Source organism: Mirounga leonina, unplaced genomic scaffold (assembly GCF_011800145.1).
Source record: "Mirounga leonina isolate KUSES-001 unplaced genomic scaffold, KU_Mleo_1.0 Mir_174, whole genome shotgun sequence".
In the NCBI taxonomy this organism is placed as follows: domain Eukaryota; kingdom Metazoa; phylum Chordata; class Mammalia; order Carnivora; family Phocidae; genus Mirounga; species Mirounga leonina.
Window position 1 is genome coordinate 69841438 of NW_023270451.1, and position 16715 is coordinate 69858152.

Genomic DNA, 16715 nt, shown 5'->3' on the forward strand with positions numbered 1-16715 from the left:
ATTCCAGGGTGGGTCAGACTGGACAAGCCAGGGTGGGACCCGATAAAAGAAGTCACAGTGACAGTGACAGCAGCGACAGCTAATACTCAACGGGCACTCACTGCATCTGGGGGACTGTCCTCTGTGCCTCCAGGGTTACCTTCTTAGGTCAATCCTCACAACACCCCGACAAGGAAAGTACCATAAGCAACCCTCGTTTATAAATAAGCCAACTGGGCTCAGAGGGGCCTGATGATTTGCCCAAGGTCACATGTGAAGAAGCGGCACATCAGGAACTTGAATCCAGGTGTACCCGGCTCAGAGCCCTTGCTCTGACTGCAGGATGAGACCTCCTGCAGGAGAAGCAGGTGCGCTTAACATCAGGAGGCATTCTGACCACCTGCGGAGTTCTCGACAGTGCAGACCCTCAGGTCCACACCGAGAAATTCCGATTCAATAGAGATCTCCCACGGGTCATGTTCGTGAGGCTTATGATCCATCCGTGGGTTTTAAAATTTATTTACTGGGTTAAGATCAGCACTTTTAAAAAGGAACCAAGGAAATGGGATGGAGTAGAAAATACTAGGGCCGTATCACATACGGTAAAATCAGCCCTGGTTAGTGAAACTTCTGTTTTCAGTTACATGTGTGTTCTACGTTTGTGTTCCTGGATCATGGTGTAAAACTAAGTAAAATGTATTTCCTACTGGAGACTGCCAGGTGGAGAAACACTGTTCTGAGTATTAATGCCCCACCACTGCAACTGCCCAAGCCTTGCCCAGGAATAGACTGTTGGCTTCTGCGTTCCACTGGGCAGGCCAGAACACCGGCCCCATCAGAATAACACGGCCCTGCTGGCCTCTGCTCGGCACTGAAGGGGGAACCCGAGCCTGAATGGAGGCGGTGTATTCACAGAATTCAGCCCTAAATTCCGTCTTCCAGCTGAGCAACTGTATGGAATGTAAGCACTCAGAAGTTTCTTCTTGCTTGGGGGGAAAAGCACTACTTGGGGCGGCTGGCTGGCTTAGAAGAGCACGTGACTCTTGATCTCGGGGTGAGGGGTTCAAGCCCCACGCTGGGTGTGGAGCCTACTTAATTTAAAAAAAAAAAGCATGACTTACGTGGCGTGGTAGGTGTCCCGGGTAACGTGGAGCTGAGACCTGCCTCCATGCCTGGACTGCCTGAAGCTACTGTAGGGCTTCTGCTTGGTCCCTCGGGAGGGCTCCCTGGAGGCCTCAAAGCAGCAGGGTTTGCACTTGGTTGGTGAGGGCCTGTTGGGGCGCTGCCGGTGGGGAGAGCAGAAGCGGGGCTGAGGGTGCTAACCCGATCTGGGGACGGAGAGGCCGCCTGCTCCTGGTCCTTAGTGGTCATGTGGCTGGTGGTAACACCCGGGCTACCCTGGGCTCCAGCTGTCTGGTTCTTCGCGGTTTCAGGCTGCGTGGACTTAGGGGGTGGGCCAAGCGTCGTCTTGCTTAAACCTTGCGGCTCCTTTGCGCCGTCACCAGTTACGCTGGGCTTGCTGGAGGCCTTCGCATCTTCGTCCGTGGGCGCGACGGCTGCGCTTGGCCCGCCCGGGGCTGATGTGGGCCCCAAGCCGCTGGGCGTCGTGGTGGGACTTCCGCTGGTGGCCGCTGCCGTCACCCTTTCCTCAGTCTGTGTCAGAAGTGTGCTTACTGTAGTCTGGTCTGTGGCCCCCGCCACCTCACCGGCTGCTGGCGCCGGGATGGGCACGTTTGGGATTGTAGGTTTTGTGGTGGTGGCCGGGCCACTACTGGGCTTGACGTCTGTTTACAAAGACAACACAGAAGCGAGTTAGGCTATTAGCTGGGAGTGTTTCTCTCCACTCTTCTCCAGCCCTTCCCCAGGATCTAGAGGCCTTGCTCCCACTACTGCCATGTGCCTTGGCTGAAGGCCTGGGTCTTCGATGTGCCCAGATTTTAGGAAGTTCAGGAAACCTCTCGGGACAACAAGAGTGAAGCAGAGGAAGTCAAGGGAAATTGTGCAGAAGAAAAAGGGCAGGCTGGCTAATCCCAGTGCACGTGGAAGCCTGCAGCCAATGCCCTGCCCCTCCCCCCATCCAGCGCCAGGCCCGCACGCCCTTCACGGTTTCCACATGCCACCACAGAGCCAGGCTGCCCAGATCCCCTCTGCCCCCTTCTCCCCAGCTCCCAAGCACGTCACCCTGCTGGGGACACAGCAGACTCATACCTACTGAACTGCCCTGTCATAGGCATGGCAAGAGAGACATGCCTCTGTTCTCAGGGAAGTATAATCTAGAAGGAGAAGCTGACAACAGTGACGTGACACCAACTGCCATTTAAGTACAACTGGGAGCCATGCCAAGGAAAAGAAGTACAGCGTGCTTTGACTCCGTCCAGCATGGTAGTTTAACCTTAGCAGGAGATCAGGGAAGGAAGGCCTTATTAATTTTATTCATTTGTTTAACAAGTTCTTTATGAAGGGAACTGTTAAGTGTGGGCCCTAGGATACAGTGGTAAGACACATATGATCCAAACCCTCAGGGAGTTTATCTTCTGGTGGGCAAGACAGGAATTAAGTGGGACAGAACAACTAAACATCAAATCCTGGAGCCTGTCTGGGAGAAATGAACACGAAAACGATACACAGAACAGGGGGTGGGGGCTGTTTAGACAGGGTGGTGAGGAGAGGCCTCTCAGAGATGCCCATTCAGCTGAGACTTGCAGGGTAACGAGAACAGTGTGGAGAGCAGGAGGAAACGTGGCCAGGCAGAAGAACAGAGCCTGCAAAGGCCCCAGAGCAGAGAAGACACAGGTGAATGGAGTTTGGGGGGGGGCGGTGTGGCAGGGAGCAGGGCTCAGAAAATCAGGGCCTTACAGGTAAAGGGCCAGGAACTTACGGTCCAGACCCTATGTTTTTGAGAATAAAAGGAGACTCTCTTAAAAATCATATCCTAGGTAAAATGAGACATAAGATCACCCTCCAGTAAAGATTTTGGACTTTAAGTGCAAAAAGAAGCCACTGAAGGTTTTAAGCAAAGAAGTTTTATAGGGTGATTTGCAAAGAAACACATTTGCTGCTCTAGGGGCTGTGGATTGGAAGGGAGAGCGTGTGGAAATGGGGAAGAAAGAGGCAAGGGCAGTAATCCAGATGGAATGGATGGCAGTCAGCTGTACAAAGTTATTGACAACAGAGACAAAAAGAGAATGGATCAAGATTCTATTTGGGGGGCACCTGGCTGACTCAGTTGGTAGGACCGTGTGACTCTTGATCTCAGGGCTGTAAGTTCAAGCCCCATACTGGGGGAGAGCTTACTTTTTAAGACTATATTTTGGAGACAGAATCAACTACTGATGGACTACTAAGTGACGAGAAGAGAGGAATCAGGATTGTTCCTGGTTTTCTGTTTGGAGCAGAAGGGCGAGAGTGGTGGGAAGAATGTAGTGGACCTTTACCATTCTTTTTTTTTTAAGATTTTATTTATTTATTTGTCAGAGAGAGAGAGAGAGAGAGAGAGCGCGTGTGCACACAAGTGGGGGGAGGGGCAGAGGGAGAAGAAGGCTCCCCGCTGTGCAAGGAGCCCGACGCGGGACTTGATCCCAGGACCCCGGGACCATGACCCGAACCAAAGGTTCGGCCTAACCGACTGAGCCACCCAGGCGTCCCATGGACCATCACCATTCTTTATAGCCAATCAGAATCTATGCCATTTTTCTCCATTTGGGGAACTCCCCACATAATACAACGTTGATGGCAGCAGGATTTGCCTCCTCCTTGCCTATTATACACTGAAAATGACTGATATTTCCTTTTCTAGCCTCCCTTGTGACTAGAGCACAAGCATGTGCTAAGCTGTCATGAACCAGACACTTCCATCCCAGCCAGGGAGTGAAGGGGCAGTAGATGATGAGGAACGCTGATGGCAGTAACCATGACATCATGCTCAAGTGCAAGCGGCAGTGGGGGGGACGCCAGAGTGAGGATCCACAGCCAGCCCTGCAGCACCTCCTGCTTGGCCCTGATGAGCAGTACTGGCCTCTTTGGACCACTGCTATAGCCTAACTTGGGGTGATATTAAAAGCAGCCCTAAATGTAATGTGGTCTCCAGCAATCCCGTTTCCTCCATAAGTACACAGTAACCCAGTATATTTTACACGTGCAGACACACACGCACAGTTTTGCTGCTGAAAAGCAGAAATTTGTATCAGGAGTGGTTGTAAGCAACAGGACTTCAAGGATTAGGTTTTGGGCTTTATTGGGTTTAAAGGCAGAATTCTGCAAGTATTAGGGGACATGACTCCAGTATCCTATGGCATCTTGTAGAGAAGCAGTCACATTATCACCTGTCATCTAGAATGAAGTTCCCATGAAGGGGCTTCGGTATTTGCTGACACAGAAGAGTATGAAGGGCACACATAAAAGGATATGTGTTAAAAATCAATGCACCATTGGAGCGCCTGGGTGGCTCAGTCGTTAAGCATCTGCCTTCGGCTCAGGTCATGATCCCAGGGTCCTGGGATCGAGCCCTGCATCGGGCTCCCTGCTCAGCGGGAAGCCTGCTTCTCCCTCTCCCGCTCCCCCTGCTTGTGTTCCCTCTCTCTGTCAAATAAATAAATAAAATCTTAAAAAAAAAAAAATCAATGTACCATTATGGTTTGTCAGTGGTTTTTCCTTCTTAGTAGTCATAAAATAGTGGTGCTTCTTATAACTGATCATGTCATAATACTTTTTTGACAAGAGAGGAGATTGCTGAGGGGAATACCAGCATATTTGAGGAATTAGGGGATGTGGAATAGGGTGGTTACTTCTTACTGTGGTGAATAGCTTAAAACAGGTTTCTTAAACCCCAGAACTACTGACATTTTTTTGGCTAGGATATTTATTTGTTATAGGAGGTTGTCCTATGCATTATAGGATACTTAACAATATCCCTGGTCTCTATCCACTAGATGCAAGTAACATATACACACATCTCTCCCCAGTTGTGACAAACAAAAATGTCTTTATATATTGCCAAATATCCCCTGGAAGAGACAAAACCACTACCAGTGAAAACTGGCTTAAAGAAAGAGAATAACAGGGGGGGCCTGGATGGTTCAGTTGGTAGAGCATGCAACTCTTGATCTTAGGGTCATGAGTTCAAGCCTTAATGGTAGGCGTAGACCTTACTTTAAACAAAACAAAACAAAACAAAACAAAAAAGACAACAAATTCTAATTCCTAAATCCTCCTATCAAAGCACAGACTGAAAACCAGAGGCTTTCTGAGACTACAATAAAGGAATCTCTTCTTGTTTTCAGTTGAAGAGCAGAGAAGACCAAAAGACAAATGTAAAAGTTTGATCCCATGAGTTGCCAAATTACAGTGTTGGTTTAATTCATAACTTCACCAGGTCTCTCATGTGAAAAAAGGACCTTGGGAATTGTAATGGTGACATATGAGAGGATGCAGATGAATCAGGGTATCCATAAGTCTCAATCTGCAGTGGAGCTCACTTTGCCAGTATCTTCAACTGCTGTTCTCCTGGCTGCTGATGCCGTTCCTGCCTTGCTTGAAAACTCTTAATAGGCTCACCTGAGCTCACTGACACAGAAAGCCACATTGCCTCATCATCTCTTCAACTCTTCACTTTTTCCAAACCTATAACAATAATCAGACTCCAGTGTGCCCAGAAAGATAAATACAGAGTCTGCCCCAGGAGGAGGCTTACACACAGAAATATCCGTAATAACTCTAGCAAATATGTATGGTTATACAATATGAGTGTCCTAGATCAAGGATGGGTCATAATATCAGGCTGAATTTATCAATATGGGTAGGCATACCAGAGATTTTAGATTCAATATGCTGACTTAAGCAGTCAGAAGTAGTAGTTCTAGTTGTTTCCTTAGTTGGTGAACTGAAACCTAGACTCAATTGTAGTCTACATTAAATAAAGTTAAGTTGCCAAAAATTCCCTGGAATAATGAATAAGAAGAAATCTGAAATCTTAGAGAGATACAAGTGTTAGAATGGTTTATCATGGGGGCGCCTGGGTGGCTCAGTTGGTTAAGCTGCCCCGCTCTTGGTTTCGGCTTGGGTCATGATCTGGTCGTTGCAGGATGGAGCCCCACATTGCGCTCTGCACTGGGCACGGACTCTGCTTCAGATTCTCTCTCCCTCTCTCTGCCCCTCCCCCACCCTGCTTGCACGTGTGCTCGCTCTCTCTCATTCTCTCTCAAATAAATAAATCTTTAAAAAAAAGAATGGTTTATCATGTGTAATCTGCTCACTCACACTTTTTTCCTTAAAGAGCTCATTTGACACCTGCTTCACCAAGGCTTTGAAAACTACTATATTTCATGAGTTCTGAGATGCACACGTTTTCATGTCTGTGAAATGAGAATGTTTTATAAGTTACTGTAGATCACACTTTGACAGTGGTCTTTTGTTTTTCTAAGTGGGTCATAAAATTAATAGTTCATCTTATCACTGAGAGTATCTTGGATTTGATTAAATTTGGGATATTGTTGAGGAGACGTAGCATATTCTAAGAGATCGTTGTGGCTGTTCTTCATTGGCTGGGTGTGCTAGTAGGGGATAATGCTGACTTCAGTGGGGATGGACACCAGGTTCCTTGGGTAGCAGTAGAGACAAGAGTAGAATTCCATTTCTAGGAAAAAAGGTGGGTATAATACCATAATGGATGGCAGGACCACCATGGTAATCAGAATAATCTAACGAAAGGAATTTTGGACAGGGGCTAATAATCGTGTGGTCTTTAGGGGCAGCCCACTAACATCCCACCTCAAGACTCAGCAAACTGTGACCTGTGTCAAATCACCACAGTAGAGAACACAGCCAGCCACTCATCCAATTCCCAGGACTGAATCTTTCCACAAACTCAGGGTACCCTGAATGAAATATGTATTTGTTTCCAAGACTGCTGTATCAAATGACCAAAACCCAGGTGGCTTAAAACAACATAAATGTATTCTCTCATGGTTCTAGAGTCTAGAAATCCAAAATTGGCAGGGCCATGCTTCCTCTGAAGGCACTCGGGAAGAATCTTTCTTTGCTTCTTTGTGGCAATCTTTGGTATTCCTTGGCTTGCTGTCATATCCCTCCAATTATGGCTCCATCATCACATCATGGATGCCTTCTTCCCTGTGTGTCTCCCCTTTTATAAGGACACTAGTCTTTGGATTTAGGGTTCACCCTGATCCAGTAGGACCTAACCCAGGATGATCTTAACTTGATTATATCTGCAAAGTCCCTATTTCCAAATAAAGTCACATTCACTGGTACTAAGTACAGGGATTAGGACTTGAACACATCTTTTGGGACAGGACACTATTCAACCTCATAATCTGCTCCCCTAATCCCACTTATTTCACTATAAAAACCAGGGTTCTTAGTTTCAAATATTAGAAATCAACTAATGGAACCCTGTGTGCCCCTCGGTTGAGCAGTGGCTTTCTATGGTCTCCTCTGCAAATGGGCTCTGTGCCTAGCATCCCTGTCCCCACCACCCATGATCACACGCCGAGGCCGGGGGCGGGGGGGGTTGGTCACCGCCGAGGTTTCCACCAGCCCACAAACAACAGCAAGGCAGCCACCTCATTCAGTGGCTCGCTTATGGCCACCCACAGCTATGACTGGAGCTGCCTGCATTCCCTTCCAGTAACAGCTCCTGCGGAAGTGCAGAGTATCCTGGGGAAGCCATCCCTCACCACCCCAGCTTCCCCAAGGCCGACCCGATCACTGGTGGGCAAGCTTCTTTTTCGGGAAGTCCACTCTCCCATTCATGGCTACAGTGTTAGAGTCCCAAAACGCTTGGAATCTCCCCAGGCCTCCAGCAGGATGATCACCTGTGACTTGGCTTCAGAAACCATGAGGAAGCAGCCTGTGGCCAGCCTAGCAAAGCCAACACCGGGCCCCAATCCTGGGTGGCCACCACCAGCCACCAGGCTTCAGGAGGCACTAGCTCATCAGAGGCCCCCCTCCCCGCTCACCTCCTCCCCTCGCTGTAGACTAGGCAGGCTGCAGCAAGCAGAAGCAGTTGGGTTCTTTTTTTTTTTTTTTTCCCTGCAGTTGGGTTCTTTTATATCAAAACAGCGAAACACCAAAAAGGAAGTTGAGAGAACCCCACTCTTTACTATCCAAGCCACATGCAAGCCTTCCTGACACCCTGTAACTCCATGCCTTCCACCAAGTGGAAAATAAACTCCAAGCAGCCAGTAAAAAAAAAAAAAAAAAATCATCATTTTGCTAACAGAATCACTTAAGATGGCTAAAGAATCAGGCCTAGGGGGCACCTGGGTGGCTCAGTCAGTTAAGCATCTGCCTTCGGCTCAGGTCATGATCTCACGGTCCTGGGATCGTGCCCCACATCGGGCTCCCTGCTCAGGGAGGAGTCTGCTTCTCTCCCTTTGCTGCTCCCCTCTCCCACTCATGCTTTCTCTCTCTCTCTCAACTAAAATCTTAAAAAAACAAAAACAAAAAAACAATTTAAAGACTGAGCTAAAAATCCTTGCATTCCAGATCTATCCCAAGAGGTCCATCCATAATCCTCGTCCATAAACTTCCTTGCACTGATTCCCTATTCTTGTTCCTTCTGAGTTCCTAACCTTCTATTTAAAAATCATTAGCTACTACCTGTGAATCTGGTCAGATCCTCACCTCAGTATAGCTTGCCTTCAAAAAACCCCAAAAAACAAAAAAACAAAACAAAACAAAAAACTGACCATGAAATGTACTATTCAAAGTCTTGCCCATTGGAAGAACTTTCCTTCCTTACCATACTTCAGTGTCTCCCCTAAACAGGGCTATTATCCCACATCAGTCCACTCTTGCCTGCTCCAGCATATTATACACATAAACATAACTTGGCTTTATTCACTCCTCAGACAACTGATCACAGGGAACTATTCTCTTTGGGACCTTTGGGGATGAGTTGAGGGAAAGGTGGCAGTATGGCAGGAATAGGCATGCTGAGGGCATGAGCCACATTGCAATTTACAATGTATACTTCCTTAGGACCTGCTCAGATCTGGTCCTGTATATACTCTTCAATTTCATAATGGAAAGCTGCAAAATAAACCCCCCCAAAATAGGAGGAATGAAATAATAAAGATAAAAGCAGAAATTAGTGAAACAGAAAACAAAAGACAATAGCAAATATCAACAGTCAAAAAGTATTTTCTTTTTGTTAATATAGGAAATTTATTTTTTTTATTACTCATTTTTTTTCTTACATAATCTCTACACCCAACATGGGGCTCAAACTCATGACTCACGAGTCGGATGCTCTAAGCCAGCCAGATGCCTCCAAACAGACTTTCTTTAAAAACTAATAAAACAGTAAAGACTTTGGTGAGGTGGATCAAAGGGGAAAACAACCCAGAATGCATAAATACAAAATACGAGGTATAAAAATAATAAAAGGCATTTATAGCATGGGCTATTATGAGCAAATGCTGATAAATTTGAAGCAGATTAGATGGACACATTCCTAAGAAAATACAACTTACCCGAGTGACTTAAGAAGAAACAGACATAATAATTTGTCCTATATGCATAAAGAAATTGAATTGGTAGTTAACACGTTTCTCAAATAGTAAATCTAAGCCTGGATTCAAGGATCAAATAATTCTAGCCTTTTACATGAACTTCTCTATAGCATAGTCTGTTCTGCCTTAATATGTGTGTCTGTTAAAAGAACTAGTTCATACACAGTGATCAATCAACAAGACACAAAAAGTACACACCAAAGAAAAAGACTGATAAATTTGGCTTCATCAAAACGAAGAATCTATGTGCATCACAAGAACCCCAGGAGGGCGCCTGGGTGGCTCAGTCGTTACGTGTCTGCCTGATTCAGCTCAGGTCGTGATTCCAGGGTCCTGGATGGAGCCCCGCATCGGGCTCCCTGCTCAGTGAGGAGTCTGCTTCTCCCTCTACCCTTAGCTCATGCGTTCTCACACTCTCTCTCTCTCAAATAAATAAAATCTTTTAAAAAAAGAACCCTAGGACTTCCAGTTTCAGTCAACGAGAACAGAGAGCCGGAAAGAACACTGCTCCCACCCTTTCAGCCAGAAAAAAGCTGGAGAAACAGAAAATTAATGACTTTTCTTGAACCACGGGAGAACTGAGGTTGTGGGCAAACAACTCTCCTGAAAAGTGGAGACAGGCAGCTGCAGGGAGAAAGGGGACCCAAGTATTTGTGTGCATGGGACAGAGTTCGGTTAATGGTTGCTAAAGTTTGACTATGGGCTACTGTGAAGCCTGGGGAGCTGCTGACTCGGGAAGGTCCCCACTCTGTGTAGGCTTTCTCCCCCCAGGAACCCCACCAGGAGCTCATGAGGAAGCCTGGGGAGAACCCTGAGAAAGTTCCCCCTTGGGGCTGGCTAGGGGAAGAAAACAATAGTCACTGCTGAAACTCCATATAGCCCCATGCCCCCTAGGGGAAAAAAGCCTTACTTTCAGGGAAAAGGCCAACAAAGTCTGTAGCCCGAGGACACTGGTGGAAACCCACCCAAACTGGGAAGGAAAATGATAGCCACCAATGAGACCCTGCCCAGATTCACCTCTCCTATTTCTTCTAGGAAACAGAAGCATTAACTGCAGGAGAAAGGCAAAAAATTATAGCCTGAGGGCACTCATGGAAACCCACTGCAGCTGGGAAAGGGAACAGGAAAAATAAAAAAGCTCTTTACCCCTGGGGAGGGCAGGGATACGTGCTAAGTCCAGCATAACTTCTAGAAAAGAGGCAGAGCACCAATGATGGCCACACCCTCAAGCCCCAGGTTCCAGCGCCTTTGTAAGAATCACGTTTAAGCAAAACATCAGAGAGTGTCCTTCTCCCTGCCACTAACCCAAAGTGTAGCAAACAGCAAGTGTGAAGTAAAAATAAGTTGAATAGGGGCGCCTGGGTGGCTCAGTCAGTTAAGAGTCCGCCTTTGGCTCAGGTCATGATCTCAGGGTCCTGGGATCGAGCCCCAAGTTGGGCTCCCTGCTCGGTGGGAAGCCTGCCTCTCCCTCTCCATCTGCCTCTCCCCCAGCTCATGTTCTCTCTCGCTCTCAAATAAATAAATAAAATCTTAAAAAAAAATAAGTTGAATACAGCTGGAGGGAATTGTGAAAGACAGACTCTGCAAAGCAGCAAAAAGGGAAGACTTACAGCCAAACAGGGAGACCAACAGAGGTATTAATTGGGGGATTTGCAGCCTGTGGTGCAACAAGTTTTAAATGAAGCCCAGCTCCTCACTAGATTAACACAAATCCTCACAATGAAGACACAGCAGAAGAAAAGCCACAGGCTGGGCAAACACCAATCTAATCTCTGTCTCTGTGGATTTGCCTGTTCTGGACATATAATGAAGAGTCTCTCGTGACTGGCTTTCTCCAGTTTAATTTCACCCATGTTAAAGCAGGTGTCAGTTCTGTATTTCTTTTGATTGCTGAGTGATACTCCAGTGTATGGACATACCACATTTTGTTTATCCATTTATCAGTTGATGCACATTTGGGTTGTTTCAACTTTTGGCCATTTGAATAATGCTACTACGAACATTTGTGTACAAGTTTCTGCGTAGACATATGTTTTCGTTTCTCTTGGATATATACTTAGGAGTGGAATTTCTAGATCATATGGTAACTCTGTATTTAGCACTGAGGAACTGCCAAACTGTGACTGCACCATATTATGTGCCCACGAGCAGTGGATGAGGGTTCCAATTTCTCCACCTCCTCAGCAACAACTGTTATCATCTCTTTCATTACAGCCATTTTACTGGGCATGAAGTGGTATCCTGTTATGGTTTTAATTTGTATTTCCCTAATGACTAATCAAACCCAGCAATATAAAAAGGGTAATACATCATGATCAAGCAAGGTTCATCTCATGGCTAATTCAGTACTTGAAAATCAAAGCAAATCACCGTATTAACAACAAAATGAAAAACCATATGATAATCTCAATATATGCAGAAAAATCACTTGACAAAATTCATCACTCATTTATGATTTTTTAAAAATCTGAGCAAACTAGGAATAGAAGGGAATTCTCCTAACTTAATAAATGATATCTTCAAATTAAGCCAATAGCTAATATACTTCATGTGGAGAGACTGAATGCTTCGCCCTTAAATTTGGGGACAAGGCAAGGATGTCCTCTGTCACCACTATTTAACAATTGTACTAGAAGTCCTAGCCAGTTCAATAAGGGGGGAAACGCTCCTTAAATAACTTAAACTGAACAATAAAAAGATAAATCCGTTTTTTTTAGTGTGCAAAAGATCTAGAAGGAAAAATTACCAAAGAAGATATACAGATGGCAAATAAGCATATGAAAAGATGTTCAATGTCATTAGGCAAATGCAAATTAGAGCTACCCTGCAATGCCATTACACACCTATTAATGGCTAAAAACAATCTGACAAGGCCAAATGTTAAACAGGAGCTCTTATACGTTGCTAGCAAGGATGCAAAACAGGACTGCCACTTTGGAAAACAGTGTAGCAGTTTCTTTTAGTCAGGCATACAATTGCCATACCATCCAGCGGGTATATTCTTAGTATTTACCCCTAAGGATTAGAAACTTGTGGTCACTCAAGAACCTATATGCAAATGTTTATCACAGCTTTATTCATCATCAAACTGGAAACAACCAAGATATCCTTCAGCAAAGGAATCGATAAAACAAACTGTCATACATCCATACAATGACTACTTAGCAATAAAAAGAAACTACTGATTCACATTACAGGGATGAATCCAAAAGATATTTTAAGTGAAAGAAGCCATAAGGCTACAAGTGTGTGAGGCCATTTATATGATATTATGGAAAAGGCAAAAGTGTAGGAATAGAAAAGAAGTCAGTGGTTGAGGGAAAGAAGAACTGACTTAGAACAATGGAACTGTTGTTCTTTTTTTTTAAGATTTTTTTTTTTTTAAGTAATCTCTACACCCAACTGCGGGGCTCAAACCTACAACCCTGAGATCAGGAGTAGCATGCTCCATGGACTGAGCCAGCCAGGGGTCCCTGGAACTATGTAGTACTGCAGTTATGGATACAAGACTGTATTTGCGGAAATCCATAGAATCAAATACCCCAAAGAATTAAATTTACGTAGCGCAAATTTAGAAAAAAAATAACTGAAATGTTCAGGAAACCCTAGGATGTAATGGAGACTATGAAAATAAATTTAGCTATTTTGCAAATGTATAACATAACCTCATTGGAGGGATGGGGGAACACAGTTGACCAAAGTAACTGAAAAATAGTTTATTGGCTGGGTACTGTAAAGCTAAAGACAAAAAGAAGTGGATTCAAAGGGGTAAATTTCTTCCTCAGGAGAGTATGGGTTGTCAATTAAAAACCTACTTTATGGGGAAGCCTGGGTGGCTCAGTTGGTTAAGCGTCTGCCTTCGGCTCAGGTCACGATCCGAGGATGCTGGGATCGAGTCCTGCATCAGGCTCCCCACTCAGTGAGGAGCCTCTCCCTCTGCCTCTGCCTGCAGCTCCCCCTGCTTGTGCTCTCTCTCTCTCTCTCTCTCTGTCTCTCTCTGACAAATAAAATAAAATGAAATAATCTACTTCATGTGTATACCAAGGTTGGTAAATAAGAAAATAAATGATGAATAACACAAGCCAGGTTTCTCACTGTCAGAGAAAGAAGTTGCAAATAAGAAGGCAGGTGGGGAGGAAGCTAAATGAACCCTGTGATGTTTGATTAGTGACAGATGTCACTATGAACTCATGGGTTAACATATGTATACAGAGAAAGAAAGAAATATACAGATGAACGTGTGTACACAGGGGTAAGTACACAAACATTTATTTCTTAGCACTCCACCGAGGATCTAGAAGCAGTGACCCACCAGCAGTATCAAGGATCCCCAACCATTCTCCAAAAACATGAACCAGGGTTCCTTGGAGAAATGGCTTGATTCTAGCGCTGATGTAGGGAAAATGCAAGATGAGCCTGGAATATCTTTTATCATGCCAGAAAGTAAAGAAGTGCTTAAAAAAAGAAGTGGGCCAAGTCCAAAAGACCTAGGGAGCAACCTAATATACATTTCCTGATGTATATCATTGTTGAATCACTGTGTTGTTCACCTAAAACTAATACACGATTGTATGTCAACTCTACTTCCATAAAAAATAAATAACACATGACCCCAGTCAGTCTAATCATTAAAAAAAAAAAAAAACCCCAGCAGACACACCTAAATTGATTGCCCATTCTACAAAATATCTGGCTAGTTCTCTTAACAACCAGCAAGATTATAAACAATAAGGAAAGGCAGAAAAACTGCCACCAATTGGAAGAGACTAGTGAGACATGCTGACTGAATGCAATGTATTCTGGAACAAAAAAGACCATCAGGGGAAATAATGGTAAAACGGGAATAAAGTCTATAGTTTAGTTAATAGTATTGTACCAGTGTTAATTTGTCAGTTGTGATGAATGCAGAATGGTTATGTAAGACAGATAATATTAGGCGAAGCTAAAGGAAAGGTATATGAAACTCTCTGCATCATCCTTGCAACTTTTTGGCAAATCTAAAATTACTTAAAAAGAAAGGTTTTAAAAAAGAAACCAAAAGGAAATTAAAAAGAATCAGAAGATATTTACAACATATATAATCATAAAAGATTCATATCTAAAATGTATTTCTTTAAGGTTTTATTTATTTAGAGAGACAGAGAGAATGGGGGGAGGGGCAGAAGGAGAAGAAAATCTTAAGCAGACTTCCCACTGAACGCAGAGCCAGAGGCCCATGGATAGATCCCCAGGACCCTGAGATCATGACCTGAGCCAAAACCAAGAGTCTGATACTTAACCTACTGCTCCATGGAGGCGCTCCTAAAATATATTTCTTAAAAACTTCTGTATATAAGAGAACAATAACCCAGTAGAAAAACAGACAAAACAATTAAACTGGTATTTTACATAAAAGGTAGCACAAGGGGTGCCTGGGTGGCTCGGTAGGTTAAGCATCTGCCTTCAACTCCGGTCATGATCCCAGGGTCCTGGAATAGAGCCCTGCATGGGGCTCCCTGCTCAGTGGGGACTCTGCTTCTCCCTCTGTCCCTCTACCCTACTCGTGCTCTCTCTCTCTCTCTCAATCTCTCTCTCTCAAATAAGTAAAAATCTTATTAAAAAAGCAGCACGAAAAGCCCATGAACGTCTGAAAATATGTAAGTCATTAGGGAAAGGCAAAATGAAGTAAGAATTATTTCATCACTAGACTGGCAAAATTTTATAAAGTCGGACAATAGCAAGTGGCAGCAAGAACATGGAGCATAAACTGGTACAAACATGCTGGAAAACAGTATGGCGTTCCGAAATGAAACGTGCACATACCTCTCAATCTACAACTTCCAGTTGCACCACTAGACATTTATCCTAGGGAGCCATGGATAAATCAGGATGCGTTCATAAGAATGCCCCTGACAAGACTGCTATATCGGCCCCATACAGGTATCAAACAAATGCTTGCCAACATGGTATCTTCATATACTGGAATACGACACAGCACTGAAAATCAGTGAATTGTGTATTATGTTACATATGTATTACATAGTATAATACATGCATTTACAGAAATTAATCTAAAAATACTAAACAGAGGTGCCTGGCTGGCTTAGTTGGAAGAGCATGCAACTCTTGATCTCGGGGTTCTAAGTTTGAGCCTCACGTTGGGTGTAGAGACCAGTAAACAAAAATAAACTTAAAAAAAAAACTAAAAGAACAAGAATACTTAATATGATTTATATGATATTTTAATAGGGCTCAAAAATTGGCAAAGTGGGGGCGCCTGGGTGGCTCAGTCGGTTAAGCGTCTGCCTTCGGCTCAGGTCATGATCCCAGGGTCCTGGGATCAAGCCCCACGTCAGGCTCCCTGCTCTGTGGGGAGCCTACTTCTCCCTCTCCCACTCCCCCTGCTTGTGTTCCCTCTCTCGCTGTGTCTCTCTGTGTCAAATAAATAAATAAAATCTTTAAAAAAAAAAAAATTGGCAAAATGAAACAGTATATTTTTAGAGACAGAATTATAGAAAATATCATTAAGATTCTACAGATAATTTATTTTTTTTTAAGTTTTATTTATTTATTTGAGAGGGAGAGAGAGAGCGCACAAGCAGGGGGAGTGGCAGGCAGAGGGAGAAGCAGACTGCCCGCTGAGCAAGGAGCCCAATACGGGACTCGATCCCAGGACCCTGGGATCATGACCTGAGCCGAAAGCAGACAATTAACCAACTGAGCCACCCAGGCGCCCCTTCAGATAATTTAATACTAATTTAGGACAACAGCTACTTCTAGAGGGAAAGAGGGAGATGCAACAGGAGTTTCTGGTCTCTCCCCGAAGAAGAAGGGCTGGCTGATGGTGCTGAATGAAGAGCTGCACCATGGAAGTCCCTGGCGGTCCCAACTTGCAGTTTCATCCGGAACAGTGTGGCTGGAAGCCTAACCAGGGCTGACTGAAGGGAAGTGAGCTTGTGTGTAGATAATATCAAACATTAGGTAGGAAAAGGAGCAGAGAAATCGCTGGAAGGGGCTGGAATAGTCAAGAAAGTTTTGCTATTGGGGCGCCTGGGTGGCTCAGTCGTTAAGCGTCTGCCTTCGGCTCAGGTCATGAGCCCAGGGTCCTGGGATCGAGCCCCGCATCGGGCTCCCTGTTCCGCGAGAGGCCTGCTTCTCCCTCTCCCACTCCCCCTGCTTGTGTTCCCTCTCTCGCTGTGTCTCTCTCTGTCAAATAAATAAATAAAA

At 44.8% G+C, this 16715-nt stretch overlaps 1 protein-coding gene across 1 annotated transcript in view; it reads right to left on the bottom strand.

Annotated features, from left to right (window-relative positions):
* Positions 1–16715, bottom strand: part of PODXL (podocalyxin like) — a 48396-nt gene that overhangs the window by 8820 nt on the left and 22861 nt on the right. The window contains exon 2 of the mRNA XM_035021128.1: positions 1101–1763. Within this exon, the coding sequence (XP_034877019.1) occupies positions 1101–1763 (663 nt within the window). The remainder of the gene's footprint in view (positions 1–1100; positions 1764–16715) is intronic.